The following is a 24,777-nucleotide window of genomic DNA, read 5'->3' on the forward strand; positions in this document are numbered from 1 at the left end:
ATTTTGATGTACGACTTTGCTCTTCAACCTTAGGGTTGCAAGTGAGTAGCAATAAACCAGTAATAATAATAATACCTTTCCAGACGGGTAGTGATCACTAATGAGGCAATCACGAGGCTATCACTGCCAACTACAGGGTGTCCCAGAAAAAAAAAAAATCCTGAGGAAAGGGGTTAATATGCCCAAACCATGAGATATGATTATAATGCACAAGTATCTCTGAAAAGTAGAAGCAGTATTTCTCATCTTGATGATATTCCTCCTGTCATGCATGACTGAACACCACTGTCTTGAAAATGGGGCATCTGAACTCAGTTTAACACTTTGGATAAACCGGTGAATGTCGTATAGGTGAGAATGTGTAAGATTCTAGTGCAATGTTTGTTCGGGCTTGGAAACCATGGCTTTAAGAAATACATGTAGGGAACAAGAGAAAACGTTTTGAATCGAGTCGACCATCAGAAATATCCCTTTAGTTCCATCATCAATTCTGCTAAAAGTTGCCAAAGTCTGATTTATTTGTGTGTACGATGAAAACTGCAACAGTTCGCTAAAGAAAATCCCAATAACAAAAACAAATTACACCTCTGACCATGTCTTGACATTTCCATTATTGATTTGATCCAGCAGGGAAATGTAACTCAAAATAGTACAAGTGTACTAGTTTGAATAGAAAATATAATGTACGTAGGGCAGTAAATGTGATCCAGAGAGGGTGAAGGGAGAATTATACATGTAGGTCTTTCTCCTGCCAAGTGAAACCATAAAAATATATTATCTTAATCATGGTGTACATTTGTCACGGCTATTTACTTTTAGTTTTGAGCCCAAACAAACACAGTTCCTTTTAGATTCTATCTCAATATTGACAAAAAAATGTAAAATGAGTGAACATCAAGCATAAAAAAATTGAGGGTTTGACAGAAAGTCTGAGAATGAAGAAGTGTATGGGTTCCAAGCTAGGAGAAGACTATACATGTAGTAGCAAACCTGATGAGCTTTTAAACAAGGACAGTGGCATATCTTAGGGAGGGGGCAACTTTCCCACTTGGAGATGTGGCCGATTTTTTAATTGAAGGCACCAGACTTTAGGAGAAGTACCCACCCCATCTGCGGGGGATTCTTTTTACGGGGAAAAACAAAAACACAGATGTAGGGCAATCTGTTAGGAAAAAAAGGGGGTAAAAAATCCATGTTGTCCCCTCTGACACCTAGATATGCCACTGACAGAGAACCACTAGTATAATTAATCTCTTGTCTCAAGACAAACAAAAAGTCCCTTCCCCAAAAGTTTAGCCCTATTTCTACAGGGTCAAAAATTACTCAACTGAAATGACGAGTACATGTAAACTTCCTCCAACTAAAACTTAGGCCTCCCTAAATTCATTCAATCAAAAATCAAACAAAATATTCCCACTTGCCCATCCACTTAAGTGATAAATAAAATTCTAATTTTATTTGGTCTTTAATAGTCATTCACTGCCACTTTTTTGCTTGCCCAATTATGAACTGTTTTCCTTTCTTATTGCATTCGTCTATAATATTACATTAAACTTATACCCTGTAAATTAAATACACGTACAAAGGATGCACCATCACAGTCAGCTAGGCTTACACCTAACCAACACCCTGATGTTGGGCCATTTCAAGGATCCAGAGCAGATTTAAAGTCTCCACATACCCCAATCCCAACACAACAGGTTTCCCTCTCATTTTACAATATATAAGCAATATATCTTTCCTTTCCTTGAGCTCACGCATATATGATACCTCCAAGGTAAGGTACACTGTCACCGCCAGCCAGGTTTACACCCAACTGACACCCTGATGTTGGGCCATTCCAAGGATCCAGTGCACTTCACTCTTGATGTACCCATTTTATACTTTAGTGCTCCTCCATGCGTGTTTAGTTGAAAGCCTAAGTTGTCTAATTTAACATTTGGTTCCTGTACTCCATACAAATACACACAGGACAAATTTTGTTTGCTAAGAAAGAAACCATATTTTCTTCCACCCTAGAAATCCTAGAAGACTTAGTAAACTCTTCGATGTTGTTGGTATTTGAAAGTTGTCATTGATCTGCTATTGGATGGACAGAATGGAATGATGAACTGTGACAACTACTGGGAGAACTGCCATTGTGATGACCAGTCCGAGATTCCACCTGCTACTGAAGGAGAGACATCAATGTAGTCACGAGTCTGTTATTGAATGAAAAGATGTCTTTGGGATGAAACCTCACAGGTTTCGTCTGCTAGCGATGAAGTGGAGTCGAGACAGAAATGTGAACTGCCATAGGCCTAAATGGCGGGCATATGGAGTGTTGCAAGATGGATGGATGAATGTCATAGTGATAGATGTCACAATCTCCAGTTTCTAGAGTAGATGGCCTACACTCATGAACCTTCACATGTGACCATTTTCTAGTCGGTGAAGGCGCGACGTCAAACTCTCCCAAATCTGGCCTGCAACTGGCTGACAAAATTTCACTGTGATGAACTACCTCCAGTTTTCACCCTGGGTGGGTAGGCGTCATTGTGAAGAACTTTCACAAATTACCACTGGCTACTGGAGAAACATTACTGCATGTCACATGACTGCACTGAGCAGGAAGACATCATTGTCGCATATCTCCATTGGCTACAGCGATGAACTGTTGCATAAAAGTCTCGATTTAAATCTTGGTGGAGAGAGACTTCACATCTTTCCACTGGTGTTATGTTGGCTGCTTTATGCAAGTAACAGATGGAGGGTAGGTTCTTGATATCTTCCGGAATGTTTGGTTTTTTATCTGTCACATTCAGCATGTGAATTGTGGTGTTATCAGATGACTTCACCATAGGGTGTTACTTTAACACTGCTGGTGTTACTTTGCATACTTGTAAGTGTTACAATACACTGGAGGGTGTTCAAAGTAACACCATATAACACCAAACATTTTAACACCAGTGAAAAGTGTTAGTGTAGTCCTCTGATAACACTGGGGTGTTAAATTTAACACCCCAGTTTTTGCAGTGTACACATCAATGGAAATGCTCTAGTTCTGCACAAGAGCTACTCCCCAAAGCAACTGATTTTGGGGTGAAAGATTTGTTTCTTTTGAAATATACCCAAAAGCTGCATTGTTTTCAAGCATTTATGCATATAAATATTTTGGAAACTGTTACAGAGGACTTCCAAACTAGTGAAAATATGGTTTCTTTTCATTTAGTTTGTCAGGAGTTGGGATTAAATGTATTGTAAATATACGAATAAACTAAACATAAATTTTGCTTTACATGATAGAATGCAATAACCCTGAAATATTAAAATTGCTGCACTCCAGTGACACTGAATACATGTACCGCTTTTGGTTTCAAAATCAATTCATTTTTTTTATCCTGAAGAAGCTTGATCTTTCTATCTCAAATTTAACACTTGAGGGTGAAAAATTCTCCATATGCACAATTTTTAGAACAGGTAGCATGTGAGAGTGGAATGTAACATTTATATTTTACACCAAACACTTATAAAGTATTTTTTGTTTCATATGTATAAATGATCTCTTGTTCTTAAGTTACTGGTTTCTTAAGTAATTATACCCAAAGACAGATAAATTAACTTCACAATATCCTAACAGTCCTCAATCCTTCAACAGGTGAAGGATTAAGGACTGTTAGGATTAAATAAATTAATTTAAGGAAACAGGTTTGCTATAGCATGCCATCACAGAATTATTGCAATCAAAAGTTTTCTGGAGTATACATTTTGCCTATTGTCCCAGGTGCATGGAAACATGTCAAATGATACTCAGCCAAACTTCGCAGAATTATGTAGTCAATCAAACAGAATATGAAAAATAGGACAAGGAGTTTAGCACTTTTTTGAATTTATGCGGCAATGTTTGCAATGTATATGTGCATTTGAAAAATCAGTGCATTTGAAAAATCTGTTCACCACACGAGAAATTGGTGCCAATTTGACTTTTTGTTTTGTTTTTGAAGTGTTGGCATCCTCTCTCAGTTACACATCAGAATAAACATAGTATCTTCATAATTAAAAGAAAATATCAGGGCTTGATATTACTTTGAATGGTGTTCTTGCACGGCAATTAAATTTCCGAACAATATCATGAATTTAACACATTCTAGTGGTCCAGTTATTCATTCTGGAATGGTTAAACCTTAGGCTGTCTAAAATTTTAAAAATGACTAACCAAGTTGACTAAGGCCTCATTTAACCAAGCAGCATCACTGCAAAGAAGTTGGCCTCAAAAGTCCACAATGTACACGACTGGACAAATACCATTTTTAAACATAATCCTATTACGAATATTGTCTGCAGAGATGTTGAACATTATCAGGGCATGCATTCGAAAATAGTGTTTAACTTCACTTTTGGGGAATTGGAAATATCAGCAGTATTCAGACAAGTAGGAAAAGCAAGTCTTGTGCATATAGATTATGCACTAAATAAAACTATGCAAAAAGTCTAATTTGTTCTTTATTCTCAGCATCCTAAGTTTTTATTGTGTCAGAAAAAGTTACATGATTCGAAGTTCATTGTAAATGAAGAAAGTAGTTACTCATTTGGAGCATTTCCTCATTCATAGGTGGATTCCGAATTAAAAGAGTATGTCATGTTTTCCTTGGTCGACAAATGGAAAAATCCTTACCTGTTTGTAATAATTAAGCCTTTTATACACGTCATTAACAAATATTTCACAACTTGCGTGCCCAGATATGTTGGAATTTACTGAGCCTCACCCTTAATAGAGGATGTCAAGACATGGTCTCAAGAAATATTTCATTCTTCCTTGTCATACAAGGTGAAACTACCTCAGAATTTTACCAATTTGTGTAATCATGCAACAGGAATTTATGGTGTGCCCATGGAGCCTTTCCAACTTTGGCTTTGGGAGGAAAATATCTTACAAAAATGCAGATGCAAAGGATTCCAAATCACACATGTAATCGCACACATAAAAAAACTAACAGTACTGTGGGAAGTTGGTGAAAAACTGATATATATTATGATCTATGCATCAAATTTCACAGAAATCTCTCACAAACACATGAACTATACTACATTTTCTTTTTAGTGGAAACTTGGGGGCACATTGCAAATAGTAGATTAGAGGAACTTAATGTACTGATAGAGGTGTGCTTTTATGCACATTTTATGGGAACAGTACTGTTTTCAGTTACCACCAACCTCTGGTGCAGAACAGGGGCAGGGGTTCCCCCTTTTTTACTGGGGAACTTAGCCCCTCTACTTTTGGCAGGGTTTAATGGATCAGATTACAGACTTTATTCAGGGTGCCGGCCATATTGAATTTGAAAGCGAGGTTAGCTCTTCATTTTTGAATGTTGAGAGTACTAATGAAGTTATAAAATGAAATTTCATGACCAATGGCCACCTGTCTACTCCGATGAATAATTTCAAATTCATGCTTGAACACACAGTATTGTAACTTGCCAGATTCCAAAAATTATTGAAAGGGAGGCTTGGAATGCATGGAAGTATAAAACAGTCTGGTGACATCCTTATCGACAGTTTGCAATATATACAACAGAATTGGGGGATGAGATCAAAAATGGCCTCCACGCGAATAGGGTCTATTGATGGCCAGGATCTGATACATGTACCTCACAACTACCCCTGCCCCTGCCCCAACCTTGAAAATCATTCCACCACTAGTTGTCACCAACTCCAACTGGTTCTCATTGTGGTATTTACTATTGTTATAAGATGACCAGAAGGAAAATTACTATACATGTAGGTCTCAGCTCAAGTATCAAATGATGGCAATGCAGATTATTTTGCAAACTGATTCAGTTTCCAACAATTGAGAAAATTGGCATAGATGAAACTTAAACAATAACAACTGTGTTTATATAGCACCAAATCATTTGAGTATGAGGTGCTTAGAAAGAGAAAAGAAGACAACAGTTAGACAATTTGCCAAGGTCAGGGGAAGATATGTTTCTGGCAAAAATTAAATGCTGATATACTGAACTCCTCATTTGATGGGGTAGATTGTTACAGAGGCAAGGGGTAACAGAGCCCCATCTACGGCCTTCTTTGAGACTTACAGACAGCAAAATACAAGAAAAATGAAGGGAATATAAATTGGTTTGGATACTCAGAAGAGAAGAGAGAAGGGTATGAAACAGAGCTAATGATTTAAAAGTGCAGAATAATGTTCAGAATTGAATTCATTGATTAACTGGAAGCCAGAGAAGCTTTGTGTGGATTTCTGCAAGTTTAGAAAGAAACATAATTTATTCTTAGAAATGCTATTAAGTAGGCAGCAGAAATTATCTGAGTGGATAGAATGTGAGCATGTACTGCATTGTGGCATATTGCTTCAAAGTCAAGAAATCTCATCTAACTAAAACTGCAGATATGCCAGTTTAGGAATGACAGGGTTATGTATCATCAGACATTATCATGTTGTGGTAGCAAAAAACACCTAGGTTTCGCACAGAAAAATAGTTCAATGTCACTGAGATGAAATGTGAGATGTTGTACAGCTTTTGTCATTGACAAAATTCAGCTTGTATGAAAATTGTAACACACTGAACAACTATTACAAGGCGCCAACTTCATCACCTTACTACATAGGATTGATGGGATTGACAGTCGAGAATATACATTGTAAGCATAAATGTGATATTGAATGAAGTATTGACAGACTATTTGACTAATGGTATGCGAGTATTTACTGACAAATAATTTACCTCAGTAGACATCATATTTGAATAGGAAGAGCCCCCTTCCAAAGAAACCAATCGTGCTAGGAAATTTTTTCTTGGATGCCTTGAGGAGTAACAGTCAGTGTGCAGAGTGCACATCTGATGAAAAGTGAACACATTTATTGGTAAATTTGAGGACTCTCATTTGTGGATGTTTATTCATGTTTATCCAACAACCCATTTAAGTTCTAATTACAGGGTGATTATGAGGGAAAATGAAGAAGCCAGGGATGGAAGGAAATCCCTGGATATCCAATAATTATTCCCAGGAAAACCTGTGGAATCAGTTAACCCTAACCCCTTGGAGACCATTGAAATCCTGCATAACCTACGCCAATGAAATTGGACCTTTAGGTCACAGAGGCAAAAGGAAAGAACGACTTTACAACAACCTGGCTCCCCTGAATGTGATCTTTGTCCATAATAAGACATACATGTATTACGAGACAAATAAATGTGAAATTAAAAATGCATCAACTTGATTTAACTAGGAAAATTTAGTCTGTGTAGCTTTTATGAAATAACCTACTGGTCAGAAGCTCCAACTATCTACACTTACCAAAGGGCTGGCCAAGCATGGCAATAAAATCTCATATCTTTGTAACACAGGTTGCCGATTTTTCTCTTGTAAAGTACATGCATTACAGAAATGGAATTACAACTTTTTGGTGAAAGTATAGACCTTTTTCCTGTGATATCACAATCGTGCTTTACCGCGATGTGTTGTGATGGTAATGAGTGCATAGTGTTGTGATGGCAATCTACTTATTCAAGATAAACTAGTCAGGCATGCATCATTCGCACGTGCCCATGTTCGTGGTTGAAGCTGCCTGTAGGAATATATGTGATCAACATGGCGGGGGAAGGTCCACACTTGGTGGTATCGTTTACATTTAGCCCATTCCAGTCACGTGGGAGGGGGAGGTCTATAGATTTGTCCCTTCCCTGCTCCATCAAAACATGCTTCATCAGCTGCACAAACATTGCCATGATGATACAAAAGGGGCTTTCATGGGATATCCCCCAAAATCCCAACAAATATTCAAGAGTTTGCGAACTCAGTTTTTCAAAATCTCCTCTCGGCGGAGTTTTCTTGAAATGTCTGATGATGCAACAGACAACATTTTGGATGCAAGCACATTCTAGTTTTGATGGAGCATGGAACATATCACATTAGCAAGGGCTTGTGATTCTTACCTGTCAGTATTCTGACTTCAAGTTGAAGGTCCATCCACACACCTTAATTGGTGACTTCATGACTTGGCCAAATGCTGGTTTCTGTTTATAAAAAAGTCCAAAGACAGGTTGTAACATTGTCAGCCAAATGCATGGTTTGATTTTACTATTTAATCTTGCGGTGCACCGGCAGGGTCTATCACCCCTACCTGTATCAGTTGCAATCAGCTGCAACTATTTTGGGGAGGGCAAAAGCATTTTCTTTTAGAAAGGAATAAGATGTGGTCACTTTGGAACATGTAAATTTTAAATATCTTACAAGGGTCAAGACTTCTAGCCTGGAAAATAAGACAATTATGAGTAACGCCAACCCCTGTAGATATTTACAAATTCATGCTGTAGAGTAACCACTATGAGCCATCTCCAGCAGGGCATCTCATATGCCACTCCCCTTTGCAGGTTCCCATCTCATCTCGTACTTTGGGGGGGGGTTAAATTCCGAGGTATTTTAAATCAGCAATAATTTGATATCCATGCCCTTTCATCTGTTCTGCTTTCCATTTTTTCTCTTTGCCATTTTATCAGTAGGGGTTGCAACCCCCTTTAACAGCCAGTGCTGCAATTCTTCCTTGCAGTGGTGTAACTAGGGCTAAATATCTGGGGGAGGGGGCACCCGGGGAACGGGAACGGGCATCTCCCCTCCCCCCCCGGCCACAGTTATACCACTGCTTCTTTGCCCTCACGTTTTTATTTTTCATGTACAGAGCCTTGCATCTTGCATATATTTTACCACTGTTACCCAGAAATAAATTGACGAAAGGAAGGAAGGAGTACTAGTTCCACATATGGACCACAACTGATGCCCTCGTGGGGTAGAGTTCCATTTACGTACGGACGTCAGTAAGGGGGTCCCCAAATGCACAATTCCCCCTTTCATTACTAGGCCTACATCATGTGCTGTGATGTGCTTTTCAACGTACCGAGAAAATGCTTGTGAAAAAATCTGCAGCTCTTTCGGGGTTCGGAACTCCCGTGGTGTTCAAACACAACCAAGAGAAGATGAAACGAGGATAAGATTCTTCTGGAAATCTTGAGGATGCCCAGAGACGTTTTCTCATCTCCCAGAACACATATTTAACAGCGGTTTTACTGAAAAAAAAGGCCTAACAGAACGGTTAATGGCGTCCAGTCAACGCTGACGTGCACGTTTCTGCCCTCAATCCTTTGTCTGCCTATACCACGTGGTCCAGCATAAAACAGAAAATAATTCCGCCCACGGCTCAACCAATCACAGAGCAAGGAATTTTCCGTAGACCAATCATTTTCCTCAACCGGATGCCAAATTATAATATAAATACACTGCATAACCCTTGAGGGAGAAATTAGATTGTTAAATGTCGTGACGTGTGAAATATTTTGGATGTTCTCACTTCCTCATTTATATATTATCTGTAATACAGGGCAGGGAAGGCCTTTGAAGAGGAAATCATCACCTTGAATTTTTTTTTTCGTTTTTATTATGACATTTAACACACTGAATGAGGTTGAAATAAAGAAAAATAGGATTTAACACTTTTAATAATAAACGTCAAAAACAGCTTTTAAAAAAAGAGGACGGCGGACACGGGCAAATATCCTACTTGTTCCACACCCTACACCACAATACGTATGTACATACTTAATGTACCAGCATAAATTATATTCCCATTACACTCCCCTTTCCAATTGTTGAAACAAATTCAATGCAACGACGACCTTTAATTAAAAAAAAAACAGATTTGGGCTTCATATAACGTCCCTTACATAACGGACAATCCAAATAATATGAACTCAGATGAGCAAGCAGAAGTATGTAAAACCTGTTTTATTACACACTGAGCAAATGAGTCACATTAAAAATAGTACATATATGTTCAATTTTAGTTTCAAAAAAGCAAAAACAAGGCCTCTGGTAAAGTTCACTTTTCTTCTGAGTGACGATTTTGTACCAATAAAACAGATGTCAAAATCATACGAACTTACGGTTTAAGAAGTAAAGCTTTGAATAGCAGAAACATAATGTTCTGCAATTGAAAAAAAAGGGTAAAAAGTAGCAATCTTTTTGGCACCTGACGACAGCTACAAAGCTAACTACACAAAGACTGACTAAATTTCAAAGAATATGACACTGACAAAACAAAAATTTTGTGAGATCTTTCAGCTTTTGAGAAAATGAGGGGTAAAAACGATCAAAGTGACACGTGTGATTAGAATTTGATGGCAAATGTGGCACAATGCATGCCAATACAAGTTCTATGATCTCTGAATCGATCTCACTTTTAATCGAGCTATCTGGTCTGCAATTCCTTCTAAAACCCTGCTGAAATAAAGTTTCTGTGGATGTTGAAAATGCATCTGTTTAATGTAGTTTTCCACAACTAAAATTCCCCAAACCTGGCACTCAGAGACATTCTGTGTGCCTTTTTTAAAGCATGGAATACAGATTGCATGCACATGCTCCTACTGCTTAAGAGCTCAGGCACTCAAACGTGTTTTTTGGACATTATCAGATTTTTATGGTAACATATGCAAATTTGGAATTAGCATCATTCATTTTAGAAATGCACTTCTGTCCATGCATGCAAACTGAACTACCAAAGACTGCAATTATACATCGCTCATCATCTGGTTCACATTTTGCAAATACTTTCAATTTTTTTCTTTTGCAATGGTTTATCATCATTTTTCCCAAGTATTCTTTCTGAATATTCTGGTGTGGCCATGGAGTTGTTTTCTACTTACTTTTCCATTATTGTTGTGGCATCCTTAACGTCCACTTACATTATGTTTCATATTTTATTCCATTAATCATCAATTGCTTAAATACCAAGAATCCGGGTATCTGCTTTAATTGGATTAGGCTGATGTTACAAAAATAGCGTAATGAAAGCTTTCCTATGTAAAAGGCTTCACAAAGGAGATCTGGCATTTAGATGATCTTGCAGACTTGTCAGTTAGGGACTACAGTGTGATGACCACACAATCTTCTTCCCCTGTGGCACCAGGGCCAACGGTGGTATGTCCACGTGGACAGGCTTGGCAGTAGGTGGTGCTGCCCTCTTGTGACTGGTACATGCCAGGTGGGCAGGCATAACAAGCCTCCTGGTTGTTAGAGCCTGGCTCACAGGGAACTGAACAGAGAAAACCAGAGATGATTAGCATTATTGAAATGAATGTTTAACAAGGTTCTTACAAGATCCTGCAATGCCATAAGATCATGCAAAGGTGGATGCATTCCATAAACAGTTTCACTGCTCCAGATTTTTAACCCCTTGATGACAGGAATTTCTTTCCTGAAAGCCGACTCCAAGAATTACAGCCTCGCTTGGCCACGAAGGCCACCTACCAAACCGCAAATTCTCGGTTTGTGGCCCTGCGTGCTCTGCACGCTTTGAGTTACACGGTGAAAAGGCTGATTGTTCGGTGGCATGCGGCTCTACTCACCCTTCCACATTCCCGCTGCCTCTTTTCAAAGTGGGGACTATTGTGAAGCTGGTGATTATGATGCAAATTTGGTCCTTTCATTTCTAGGCTACACACAAAGGCCAATTACCATATATACTAGAGCCAGTGTCTGCCTTCTTTCACCGTGTTCGCTCGTGCCTGGGCCAAGAATAATAGCTGAAAAGCAGGCTCAATTTTTACGGCTATAGCCGCTTCCCGTCGCGAAGGGCTTAACATGCACCAAAGCTGCCTCAAACACTATGTTAGCCAGCACAATAAAGGATATTCCTTAGAGCCATATCTGTAGACTTCTACAGGCTGATTTATTAGCACCACTTAAAACAAAACAAAACAAAAAATAAGCATATATTTCCCTGCTGAGACTCATTATAATCCTACTCTTGTGCCAAGGGTGTCAATCCGTTTTGAATAGTGGGGAGGGGACATAGCACTGATCAGAACAAATGCGAGCGCGAAGCTCTGAGTGGCGTGGGGTCTGGGGCCCTTGAGTGAGCCCTGGACAGTTTGGAGTATAGACACTCTGTGGTGTGATCTAAGACAATGTCTGGCTACTATAACCATACATTTTCATTTAGGTTTGGGAAAAAAGTAGGGGGGGGGAATTGATATAGTATCCCCCACTCAGGAAAATGGGGGACATGCCCCCCATCCCCCACTGATTGACGCCCATGTCTCGTGCACAACCAACTGGAAATATGGGATTCCCTTTGAAAGCATCAGTCCGAAGCACTAAACAGCGAGCCGTAAATCTTAAAAGGAAATGTTGAAACAGAAGAAATTAAAACAAGGCAGCACTTACCACATCGTGCCTCCCGGACACTAATTCGCACAGAGCCATGGGGACAGACTTGTGTGCCGTAGGTGTGGGTCCTCTCAGTGTCAATGTCATAAACCTGAGCATCCATGTTCACAGCAAACAGGCCTGACGCAGAATGATTGATCAGATGAAGTGCCGAGTCTTGCAGGTCACTGACGGCCTCCGCCATGCTGCTTTGGGTGGTCACTGGATGGCTTGTATAGAGAAGATCATCATCTACAGCTATCATCTATACTCATGTTTTGTACATGTACTTCTCTCAGCTTTTCAGAAAAAAATTCCCCACCATGTTTTGAATTGATGTTTTTTCCAAATGAGTGTTTTCCTCAGTTACACGAGAGGTATGTTTCACAGTAACTGTACGTGATCCTATGTGAAACATAAACTAGCAATCACGTTGGATGTTGGCCATTCATAGTACTTAATTCATTCACCAATTCATGAACAAGCAACTAACTGCTAATAACAAATAGCACAGCTACAAATAGTTTGGTAGTTTAGCATCTATTCTCCTTGTAAATTTAAATGACAAAGGTTGAAAGTTGCTGCTGGATTACTGCAAATGACTTCAGTTGCTAATTCTCACCACCTTTCCTAACTGTTGGCAATACTCAATGAAAAGGCAACCTTTGTATTTGTTGCAATCATTTACTCAATCAAACCACATCTGTCCTGACCATGCCCAGGGTCTGACTATACCGATGGGATCAGCCATCATTCTCTGATCGGCGGCTGCGTCTACGGGTGTGGTCGGCGGGACTCTGGGTGCTGCAGCCACTGACCTGAGGTACGATAAGGGATCAACAGAGTGAGAGTAACACACAGCTCTCTAATACATCAGCTCAGGCTATGTCCAGATCATCTGGCTGTGGCTGGGCGTAACACACAGCTCTCTAATACATCAGCTCAAGCTGTGTCCAGATCAACTGGCTATGGCTGAGTGTAACATACAGCTTTCGGTAGATCTTGAGAATGCCATCGTGCCTGTCCCATGTGACAGCCAGATGATGCCAGTGGTTGTCACTCACAGAGAAAAAGGTAGTTAACTGATACCTAAGACAAAAGAAGAGGCATTGTGATGGGCTTCTCTGGCTGTTGTTTAAGTGTAACAAGTTCATTCCACCCAAAAATTTGACCAAATGACAATAAGTAACAGTCCATCATTTTCAATAATCCAAAAAGTAACAAACTTTGAGAAAAATATTGTCACAAAGCATACTTGATTTAAAGACAGTTATGGAACTAAACTCCCTGTGATATTCTTCTTTCTAGCAAGCTGTTATTTTGAGGAAGACAATGAAAAAGGCCCATTTCCGATGATGTGTCTAAAGATGCATTTTTGGAAAACTGCTATAAGAGGTGCCCACAAGTGTTTACAAGACACACGAAAGCGCAGGATTAATATACTTTGTTACAGTACATGACATCCTGTAGCTGCATTTCACTGGATGAAAGAATGCATCCCACACGCTAGATTGAGACAAAAATTCAAAACTCGGCAACTTTTGATCTGAAAACCTAAAATATTGCTTTTCTAAGAATATATAGTATTCACTGAGCTGACACTTTGTCAGATTTGTTCTTAGCCATTCTTCATCAGATTTGAGGAATTTTCTTGCCTCAAAGGATCACAAGGCAAAATCGAACAATGATGGACTGTACTTTTAACAGCACTGTTAAACAGGGAATTCTAAGTACTCATTGTCATCACAGATAACTACCTCTGTGATTTTGGTCACTTCTTCATAAACAATAACGAATGTTCTCTCTTAACATCTCTAGTTACACATTTCTTACTGGAATCCCAGGAACACTTCCACAGACATCTAATGAAACTGCCTGCAGGAAATGGGCATATTTTTAGCAGGAAATTATCACACCAGAATAGAGATGCCACTGAGCGGCATGTTTCCATATTTCTGAGTCACACTAAGAGAGGAAGCGGTGTTGTCAAATAAGTGAAGCTTACCCTTGAATGCAGACTTGCAATGCCCCAGGATTGCTGATAGCAAACTCTGCATTGTCCAGTGTCTGTCCAGAGCTCTGGGTTGCGTAGGACCAGATGGCCCCCCCAGCTGTAACCGTGTGAATCCACATCATTATGGTGAATGCTCGCAGTAGTTCATCGACGGCATGATGCAAAGTGACAAATTGCCTTCAATGACTGCCTCTGAATGCCAGGTCAAAATTAGACGGTGCGTCTGGGGAGGATTATTATGGAATCAGTACATAGACACAAAAAGTGAAAAAAAACGAAGCTGCATCACTTTGTTGCTGTTTGTGTCTTAATGTCTGCCCTTGGCCGCGTGCACTCAACCCTGCCAAGATGTAAAATGTGTTTTTTGTTTACATTTAGCTATTGTTAACTCTGTGTTGTGCAAAGTGGCATTTCTCACACCTCAAGGATGCACACCGACTACATGGTCAGAAATGATTGTTCTGGGCCATGAAAATGCAGTTTTTAAGACATGACATAACAATTACATCTGGACCTAATTTCATGGCACTGCTGTCAGTGACCCAATAATGAAAATCTCTATTCGCGTGCAATTGTTAGCACAACCACAATATGAAATAGTCTAAGGGTTAGCAGAAGTTTGTGCCATAGCAAGTACAACTTTTCTGCTGTTAAACAGTGCTATGATATTGAGCCCAGGTATTTTAACAATTGGATTATCCACAGTATTTAACTAAACTTTTACTTTTGATATCATCATACTCGGAAATCAAAGATATGAACACATAGATCTTACGATGGCTGCAATATGTGGCAACAAATCCTGGTCTGCATCTGCACTGGTATTGGTTGACACTATCAATGCACTGAGCTCCATTCTGACAAAGGTGGCTGTCACATTCATTGATATCCTGCTTACATTCAGGGCCACTGTAATCAGAAACACACAGCAAACCAATACAGTCGTCTTGCTTCACATGGACATAGTGATACTGTTGACTGTTAAGAGAGGACTTCCAATGTCTACAGATGAATTGTACTGACCTGTAGCCTGGTGGACAGTCACAGGAGTACATGTTGAGTCCATTGATGCATGTACCACCGCGCAGGCAAGGGTTGGGTGTGCAGTTATCAATAGCCGCCTCACATCGCAGCCCGGTGAAACCTGGGGGAGACATTCATATGAAAATGACTGACAATAAAACACCCGGACATACAGCCATCCAAAGAACTTTGATCACCTTTGTACTCCCAAAAGGTCAGGATGATTCCTTAGCACCTGTCATCTGGGATTTGTCCGACACCGAGCCACTCTTAATGATCAATTGTAGCCATTCCAGGATGCCACAATCTACAAGCAGTAATTACACCCCTAAATGATTTTGAAAATCTTCTTATTTATGACTGATGGTGCAGCTGGCTAACAAAAACCAACATGGACACATAGGAATCAATATGGAACTTGCCTTGCAAATTGGTCCAAAGTCAGTGAAGCTGTCTTTATGCACAGCTTAATCTACCGGTATGGTGTTAAAGCAAATGGGATTTTGAACCATTTAATGTCCATAAAACCTTTGTTTAACAAGAAGTGAATATCAGACATACATCTCCACTTCACTATAGCTGGGTGTGCTCTACACACGCTCCTTTACTTGAGCAACTAACCATCGTTTTAACATTTGTTCAGCAAAGAGAAGTTATCTTGATGACAAACAGTTCACGAGTTACCTGGTTCACATATGCAGTGGTGTGTGCTGTTTCCAGTGGGCAGACATTGTGCACTGTTCTGGCATGGCTCAGCTGAGCAGATGTCTAAAGCCGTCTCACAAAACTGTCCTGTGTAGCCTGGAGCACAGCGACAGGAATAACGGTTGGCCTGTGGGTAAGGACATAAACAACCACAGAGAAAGGTCAGGTCTGTGGAAAAATATATGACTACTGGGAATCAGACTAATGAAGATCTATCTACGCGGGAGTGGGCTGAAAGAAATTGAGCATTTTAGAGATGATGGTGCACTAGCAGAGAACAAAAAATAAACAAAGACTGAGGTGGAACTTGTATGCTGTGAGATAGGACGTAGAATAATGATTTTCTGAAGTTTATCCCCTCCCCGGAATGCTGCTTAACATAAAGTCAAAACGATGAGATATGATTCCGAATAAAATCTAAACTAGGAATGGAGATTTCCCATAATACACAATGGTGCTTGTGACAAACAGCCTGGATTCACTTTGACATATGGGTCCAATTAAGCCTTTTTCAAGATGCCATCTTAACCAGTGTTGAAGGATGCATGTGCAAACTCATAGTGATTTTCAGTGACAGTTTTACAGCAGACATGTAAACAATAATCATATACAGTTGAATTATACAACTAAATTTTCCCCATTTCTATGTTCAAATGCACAAGTCCATGGAATGAGAACGTGTATTGAACTTGAACTTGGCTGCAGTGCATGGCCTGCCATGTTTTCTATGGAAGGCATAAAAGATCCTACACCTTGGCAGTGTGACTTTCTGTAGGGAAAATAAAGCAATTAGGGAAAATCTCTTTAACTTGAAAACATTCTTACCTGATCAACACAGCTCGCTCAGCTCCGTGCAGACACTAACACAATTGTCAATGTTAGTCTGGAACAGTGCTCCTTCAAACCCAGCCTGACGCTGACACTTAAAGCCATTGGCAGTCAGGTTACAAGACCCACCGTGCCTGCAGGGATTGGGCTGAAAGTATCCATTGATCTGGTCCACACAGATCCCAGCATTGAAGCAGGGAAGTGACACACGCTCACTGATATTAATCTCACACAGAGTACCAGTGAAACCTTCCAAGCACTGGCAGGTGAAGGCATTGACCCAATCTATGCAGACGGCTCGGTTGGCACAGGGAAGAGAGGTGCAGTCATCAAAATCAATCTCGCAATGCTCTCCTGGTGGGTAGAAAATGGAGAGAATGCCAAAAAAATGCAGGGTTACCAACCTATGCAGTAAAATAAGAACAGTGTATTGTTGCAAGGCGTCTCTTATGTAACTAAGCAAAAGCTTGCCCCGAATCACGAGGTATAGCAACATGTTGCTATACCTCGTGATTCGGGGCAAGCTTTTGTTGCAACAGTGGTTTTAGTAAGGAGAATTCAAGTTGTTATGTTCACATATATTTAAAGAACTCAGTGTTCTACATGTAGATTTGGGTCAAAGGTAACTCGCAAAAGGCTTATTGCAGGGCTACAAGGTTGTAATGATCGATCCCTGACAGTGTATCTCAGCACAGAAATCACATCAAGTATCCCAACCTTGCCATCTTTGCGTGCGACTGAAAGCAACACAGGTCAACTTCAAATGGGAGGAAAAGCTGCAGTACATGAAAAACTGCATTAAGCTTTTCTTTCACTCGATGGATCTGTGCGATCAGTGTTCCATTTCCTGAAAATAATTGCACAGCAAAAACTGCTATGCAATATTTTGTTTGCATAGCAATTTGCCTAATTTTGAGTAGCATTTTTTTCACAATACAACTGCATGAAATCACTGAATATCCATATAAAAGAAAACATCTGTGCACAGGATTTGCCTAAAAGGGCTGCACACAATGAACATCAACGGCTAAACATACCTGAGTACGATGCCCTCTTTTCTAATGAACTACACATAAATTGCACTGTTAAAAGAATCTGAACTTTGCTATGCTTGCAAAAGTGTGAACACTTGTGTTGGCTTTCTTACATGTATGTAACTGGCGATGGCTTACTTGCGAAAGGGTATGTTGATGTACCCTTATGTGACACACTCTGATTTTTTGCCTCTAGCACCTTGCCCAAGCAATATTTTTACCTCAAATTTCATTTTAAGTGAAATCAGAAACTCCCAACATTCTGATTTAAAAATCTTGATTTTACAAAAACCCCAAGCCAGATGAAATTTTTTTTTTGGCTTGATTATTCAATTTTTTCTTAAGTCCAAAATGGACTCTTTAACAATGCTTCCCAAATATGAAAATAATCTTCTGACAAACTTATGGTTAGGTAATGGAACTAGCAGCATTTATCAACTACAAAAGCATTTCTTTCATGTTTATTGAGGATGGGGGGAATTTTTTCAAGTGAGCCACGCCAGCATGGTTGGGGACAGGGACACTCAGCTGAACTTTTGCCCAATTTCAAGACACCACCATTTTTGAATTTTGGACAAAATTTTATGACACTCAAAAACTCATTCCCTCAGATTCGAAGGACGGCAACACAGGAGGTACATGTATTTAAGATACTGTGTGAACAATACCATCTTTCTTGCTTAAAATTTACACCATGTTTAGAACGTCAGATTCGAGTGAAACTTACACGTCTTCTCGTCAAATTAAAATCAGCCAAGAAAGGAGGAGTGCAGCAGATAGCTTTTGAAAACTAGTTGTGTAAAAACAAGAACTGGAACTTCAAAGTTCTTCACTGTGAATTTGATTGGTGTAATGTTGAAACTAGTTGCGTTGCGTTAGCTTTCTCAATTACCAAGTTCAAAATTCGAAAACAAGACTAAGGCCAGGAATTACTAGTGCCCAATAGATCCTTCGTAAACTAAGCAACATTCTATGTTCAGTCGTGCTCACCAACACCGACTTAAGTCCAAACTTTCTGAGCATTGTTCTCAAGCTCTTCAGTTTGTTGGGTTTTCGTGGTTTAGAGGCTGAAACACTCACTGCCAAAGACAAAGAGTCAGGAGTGGTGAATAGTTTTAATTTAAAACCTAGGAAAGGGTCTGTCGAGGAAATTAACAACATCATCTTTATCAAGGATAAATTTGAAATATGGGACAAGGCCTACAAATCTTTGGCTTCAGTAAGCCAGGGTCTTCCGTCTCTGCACAGGGTAAAGAAACAGATTGATCAAATTCCAGTTAATGAAATTAAAGAAACAAATTCAAAATCGGTTGGCTTTCAGAGGAATATGATATTTTACCGACCTTAGCAATAAAATTCATTATACTCTAAGAAAAAAGAAAACATGTTTGTGCTGAGTGTAGATTATGTGTTGAAATTCAAAGGGCGTCTGTCGTGTAATAGTAGCATTTAGGCGAAATGGGGTGGAGCAATGAGCCAGAACGAAGATCCAGAGATTTCTGTGGGCCTCGGGTGAGCAGGGATTCCGAGGCCCTTCACTCTGCAATATCACAACTCTTGACTGTTAGAGAAAAAGCTTGCTAAAGAACTTCAAACCGACTGCTTTGCTAGCCCCTTCCCCAAGCACCCACTTAAGAATCTACAATGCTGTCCGATCAGCCTCGTACTTAAGAAAGAGCCAGGCTCGTATCACTTAATTCACCATTTATCATTTCCGCATGGCACTTCTATCAATGACTTTCTCAGTCCTGAGAAGTACGTGCAAGGTGAATTACGCATCTTTTGACGTGGCAGTACATATGGTCTTGAATGCGAGGAAGGGTGCATATTTGGCCAAATCTGATATCAAGTCTACTTTTTGGCTTTTACCAGTTTCCCCAAGGTATCACGAGTTATTAGGCTTTTAGTTTGAGAACCAATTTTATTATGACAAATGCTTGCCGACGGGGTGCTCCATTTCATGTGCACTCTTTGAAAAGTTCAGTACGTTCCTTGAATCCCGTGTGCATCTTATGACACAGGAAGGTGATGTCACGCATTATTTGGACGACTTTCTCTTAGTAGCTGCCACAAAAGACGGGTGCCAGGGTCGCTTGAACGATTTTCTAATCACGCGCAATGCGCTGGGGGTCCCTGCTGATCTCGGAAGCGGTAACTTAATAGATATATCTCTATTGTGCAATAGAGTTATCTCTATTATTAGGGATAGTCTATTCCGTGAAAATAGATATATAATTATACATGTACATGTATATATCTGTAGATATCTCTATTCCGGGATTAAATGTTAACTTTCCACGCCAAACGCACAAACACTACATCCCCTTGAATGTTGCACATTATGCAAGTATGGTGTATGTCAACGAAAGTTTTTTGATACATTCTCAGCTACACATCAGGCATCGTTAATCGTTTTGTACTGGGCTCCATGCTCTATTAAGTATTATCACATTTCCCGATCGAAATAAAGATTGCTCGCTCACCTTCCTGCATGAATTATCCTATCCTTGCTGTTGTTTAATTCTTACTTTTTAACTTAATTTCTTAAGTTTGTTTGTGGTTGAAATTATTTTCCTCTACGACAGCTCGGAAAATCTGTGCAGCGCACCGTATGCAAGCGGAATCTAGTCTCTCGCCGCGCAGGCGGGATCGAGAAATAGTTTCTACGATGGCCTTTAGGGCACTCTGTTTATGAATAAATAAAGATAAAAAGAAAGATTTTGTTTTCAGAGGAAACAACATAGCTTGATTTTGTGATACTGTTCCGTTTTACCTGTAGTTGACTCCATTTTTTTGAGGTCTCATTGTTTTTTCGATTTCCGAAACAATTGTTAAAAATGTATTCTCTCCGAGTTCTAATTCTCCGAGAATTATAACCATCACACGAGACCTGAACTATATTATTCAAATTTTATATTACAAATTCTAAATATCTCCTGAAAATTCTTTAAATTTTATTATAAAAGCACCAGAAAATGCAACAATAATGGCGATGTAATTATTCGTTAATTGCCGCGGGGGCGCGGCGGAGGGCAAAAGTCGGCCTGCCATTGCATTGATACAAGTCTGTTTGTAATGGAGATTGGGGGCGCGCTTTACGCACGCAAAAAGTTTTTCTGCGCAGAAGCCTTATTTTGACTCCAACAAACTTGGTGTTTTCGCAGTTAAAATGTGCCTTTATACACCTTTTGATATATTTGGCCATTGTAAAATTTTGAAATTATGGGCATCCAGCAACGGATATTCACGGGCAGGGTGGCGTTGGAAATAACTGTTAAATAGATAGACGGTAGGTAATGACGGACACGGTCAAGGGGAATTTACAAAATTTGGAAAATTGCATCTTTTATTAAAAAATCAAAACTTCCAGAAACATGCAGAATTTTTCTCTCGGTTTGAATAAAACGTATCTTCACGCCATAAATTATTGATTATCTGGGCGAATATTGCCGATTGGGAACTCACTGGCAATGCAAAATTCAAAATTTTCGATAATAGAGTTACTGCGATAATATAGGAAACGAGTATACAACGAACAGGACAAATTGGTCCGCTCAGATTTGTTTTTACAAAGAAACAAGCATATTTTGTAATAAACGAGCCAATTTAGTATTTCAAAAAGCAAGGTCATCCAAGAACGAAGGATGTGCCCCACATGTTGGCGTCAGGTCATGATGATACATTGTAGCGCAGACCTCACGTGCATCCAAATACTTCATTTTGGGGCATGTGCTGCTGGCCGGAAATGGAGCGGCACGGACATTCGGAACTCCCGCAAAATGGCCGGTAGTAACCAATGAAAAAAGCGACCGTGGCGACGTACGCGTGCACCAGCCAGTCATTGATCAGTACGTACTCGCGCGTTCAGCGCGGTGTAGCTACCAGCCATTTTGCGAAACTCCCGGGTGTACCCATATTCTCTTCACTCTAACTACTGGCGTCATGTTAAAGTCTATAGCGTCCAAAGAGTCATAATTGTTTACTTTATAATTATTTTATCATTACTGTAACTATATCTCTTTATCAGTAGTCTCAGAATATCATGTGTAGGCCTACTTGGATACTTGGTCTTAGAGCACATTAAATAAGTACATGACATTCATTATCCAGCTTGAAATTTGAAAAGGCGCTGTTTCTGCAGTTTTAAAAGAAGAGGAGCTACTCACAATAATAGCTAACATTTTTTTGACATCGCCATTTCTTCGAAAAGCAATGACCATTTGTAGCAAGGATAAAGAAAACTGAAAATATTTACACTTACTCTTCACAGTGATGATGAAGAAACAGAGTGATTCCCTTTTGTTCCCTTTGGATCTTTCACAGATTATTTGTAATACGGAGAACCAAGGACAGTGAAGTAGCAGCCGTAAATTGGGTTACGGTCCTCCCTTCTTAAACCGCAATGAAAACAAAATGATGTTTGCACAAGTAAAACATTGACAACACATTTCTTACGCTCCATTTTCCCCTTGTTTTGATGAGATTTTACCTGTGCCATAGGCCTGGAGCTTGTTTTTTCTCTCCTCCAGGTCTATGCCTGTATACCAATGGGTGTATTGCCGGGCCTCAGCCCCCTATGCAATCCGCAGTCCTTTCTACTTACATTCTAGTTGTACACACTCACGATGGCTCATCTTTTGCGCACTAGTACATGTTGGAAAACTTGGAAATCAAGTCAATTTGTTTAAGACTGTTGGCGCGTATCATGCGGAGTACAGATGGGCGCGGGTGTTTTTTCTCAGATGTACCTGACTTACGCCTGCCTGTACCCAAGTGCCCTTCTCTGTAACGTAGCCATTCGAGTGGTCGTTTTTCTTCTGCTGTACAACTCAGTCATGTTAGCTATCGAGCACGCTGCGCCGCGACTGAGAATTACTTTTCGCGCGAGAGATGTCTGCAGAATACGAGTTGCTGCCTTGAAGAAACGTTCGGCTGATTTTACATCTCATGCCCCTGCCCCAGGGCTGAAAGAATCTAACTGTATTTCATGTGGACTGAATTCATCGAACTAACACGAATATAACAACTTCTGTGTAGCAAAACGAGGGGGACAAAACTACCTGGATGGGACAGAACATAACCTGGAGGGAGGCTGATTTACTGGGCCACTGGCAGGGGAGACACTTCTACCTAATTCTGCCCCCCCCCCCACCGGACAGTTTTGCCGGGGGACAGATTTACAGAACCACTCAGAGTGGGGGTGCAAATTTTGCACCCCATGAGTAAATCTCGATTAAGCCTCCTCCTAAATAACATTTACGTGTACCGCTAACGTTTCATTAAGCTGAGACGACCGTTCCAAGATTGCTTCGTAAAGTGCATGTGTCGTAGACTGACGCCACAGTTAGGAGAGGAACTGTCTACAACGCATGTATATGTAGTGAACCCCCATGCACGCCCAGTAAACCGCACCATGCACCATGCATGAATAATAATTATGTTTGGTGAGATAATTATGTTTGGTGAGAGTAAGGTGAGATAAAACCAGCTGTGGAGTGGTGGCTTTCACATTTCTTAACTTACAATTAGAAGCTTAATGACCGGGCAGGAAAGTAACTTTTCCTTTGCCATTTGTACATGTTCTTGGTGTGCCTGACACAACTTCTAATGCGGTGATTAAAGCAGCTTTTAATCCGCTTCGTACGTGTACTACTATCCCCTGGCTTCTCAGGAGAATTCCAGCACAGCAGATCTTGTTCACTGCCAGGAGATCCTAGTTCGGCAGGTCGCCCAGGTCAGCTTGACGCGCGCGTACATATGGCAAATCACGACATCCTATTGGTCGAAGCCTGGCATTTAACGCGCGCGTATCACCTGTCCACGAGCGTTATGCCACCGCAGTAATGGCTTCTAATTGTCGAATTACACTATAACCGGCAGGCCCACAGAGATTCAGTCGTCACAGTTACACAGTGCGATGCCAAGTCAAGTACGTTTTTACAGGGAAAAAATGCCACTTCGCAAGCCTGCTGATAATTCACCTTCACACACAAAATATGTAAGTACACGAAAAATGAAAGATAGCGAGGACGGTTTAACCTGTATTCTGCACATGCACAGAATAGAGATTTGCATTCGGGAAGTTTTTGGTTCATTGAGCACGCACACGCTTTTCTGTCTTCCTCATTTCTGTCCTTCTGTAAAGAGTCATTTTTTATGTATTAAACTGAAATAACTTCCAATTTGCTGTCCTTTTGTAAAGGGTCATTTTTGACATATCAAAATGAAATATAAAGTAATATCCGGCCCAGTGGTTTGGCGTACAATAGGTTTTAAGAAAGGGGAAATGCACTCTATTCGACAGATAGGGTCAACGGCATTAAACCTTTCCTACAAGCTTTATCAGTACAAAACTGCTTTCCATAAATGCCTTGATTCGAATTACATTGAGATTTTTTACATTAAGAATTAGTGGCGTAAATTTGAGCTGGAAATCGGGGGAGGGAATGGGAGATGAGGAACTGTGTGTGTGTGGAGGGGCGGGGGAGACTGTCACGGCCATGGAAATGTCTCAGGGGTGTGCAGACACTCTATGACAGTATATTGGGGGCGATGTTCATAAAAACAGATGTAAATGTTAATACATATTACATTCCTGTAGAATTTTATATAAGAAAGGATTTCTCCCTTAATGTTGAGTGCTACTGAATACATTTTGGTTGTTAGGAAGTCCGAAAAAAATCTTCACGATCAGCCTTATTCTTTTTTTTTCACTACGACAAAAGAGGGACGGGTAACTCAACAGCCCATCCTCAGGTATATACACACCCCATCCCCGGGACTTACGGCCATGTTAACAATTGTCAAAACTTCAAAATAAAAATGCCATTAACAGTCGTAAGTTGCGTGATACAGCGTTTTATATCCCTTCAAGGGGTCCCAAAAGGGTTTCATAATAATATTGTCACCCCGGGTATGGAGCGTCAAATGTGGACAACCCCATTTTCTCATTTTCTACAAGTAGATTTTCGGGAT

The 24,777-nt window shown here is 40.1% G+C and overlaps 1 protein-coding gene and 1 long non-coding RNA gene across 5 annotated transcripts in view; both read right to left on the bottom strand.

The window, feature by feature from the left end:
• Positions 1-9,147, bottom strand: part of LOC110988631 (uncharacterized) — a 13,098-nt gene extending 3,951 nt beyond the window's left edge. The window contains exons 1-2 of the long non-coding RNA XR_002599469.2: positions 8,894-9,147; positions 7,935-8,015 (exon numbers count right to left, since the gene is read on the bottom strand). This is a non-coding gene — a long non-coding RNA (uncharacterized LOC110988631). The remainder of the gene's footprint in view (positions 1-7,934; positions 8,016-8,893) is intronic.
• Positions 9,148-9,893: 746 nt separating this feature from the next.
• LOC110988630 (thyroglobulin-like) lies at positions 9,894-20,436 on the bottom strand. 4 transcript variants are annotated; one of them, XM_087133297.1, is made up of 9 exons: positions 20,286-20,436; positions 16,766-17,122; positions 15,920-16,067; positions 15,236-15,356; positions 14,988-15,121; positions 14,204-14,435; positions 12,934-13,016; positions 12,217-12,420; positions 9,894-11,083 (listed from the first exon to the last, which is right to left on the bottom strand). In XM_087133297.1, exons 6-9 carry the CDS (start codon positions 14,332-14,334, stop codon positions 10,914-10,916), a joined length of 588 nt encoding a protein of 195 aa, XP_086989423.1. In that variant the 5' UTR covers positions 14,335-14,435; positions 14,988-15,121; positions 15,236-15,356; positions 15,920-16,067; positions 16,766-17,122; positions 20,286-20,436; the 3' UTR covers positions 9,894-10,913. The 4 variants fall into 4 exon arrangements, with proteins under 4 accessions (XP_086989423.1, XP_086989424.1, XP_086989425.1 ...); XM_087133298.1 differs by having other exon boundaries at positions 14,954-15,121; XM_087133299.1 differs by lacking the exon at positions 14,988-15,121.
• Between the last annotated feature and the right edge of the window lie 4,341 nt (positions 20,437-24,777).

Source organism: Acanthaster planci, linkage group LG02 (genome assembly GCF_054643075.1).
Source record: "Acanthaster planci isolate LZ-2023a linkage group LG02, COTS_SCS, whole genome shotgun sequence".
Taxonomy (NCBI): domain Eukaryota; kingdom Metazoa; phylum Echinodermata; class Asteroidea; order Valvatida; family Acanthasteridae; genus Acanthaster; species Acanthaster planci.

Excerpts from the sequence above, each read along its gene's own strand:
- LOC110988630 (XM_087133299.1), bottom strand. The coding sequence starts at position 14,334 with ATGATGTGGATTCACACGGTTACAGCTGGGGGGGCCATCTGGTCCTAC. Across the intron at positions 13,017-14,203 it reads TTGCAAGTCTGCATTCAAGG|GTCAGTGGCTGCAGCACCCA; the intron begins GTAAGCTTCACT and ends ATCGTACCTCAG. Across the intron at positions 11,084-12,216 it reads TGTCCGGGAGGCACGATGTG|TTCCCTGTGAGCCAGGCTCT; the intron begins GTAAGTGCTGCC and ends TTCTCTGTTCAG.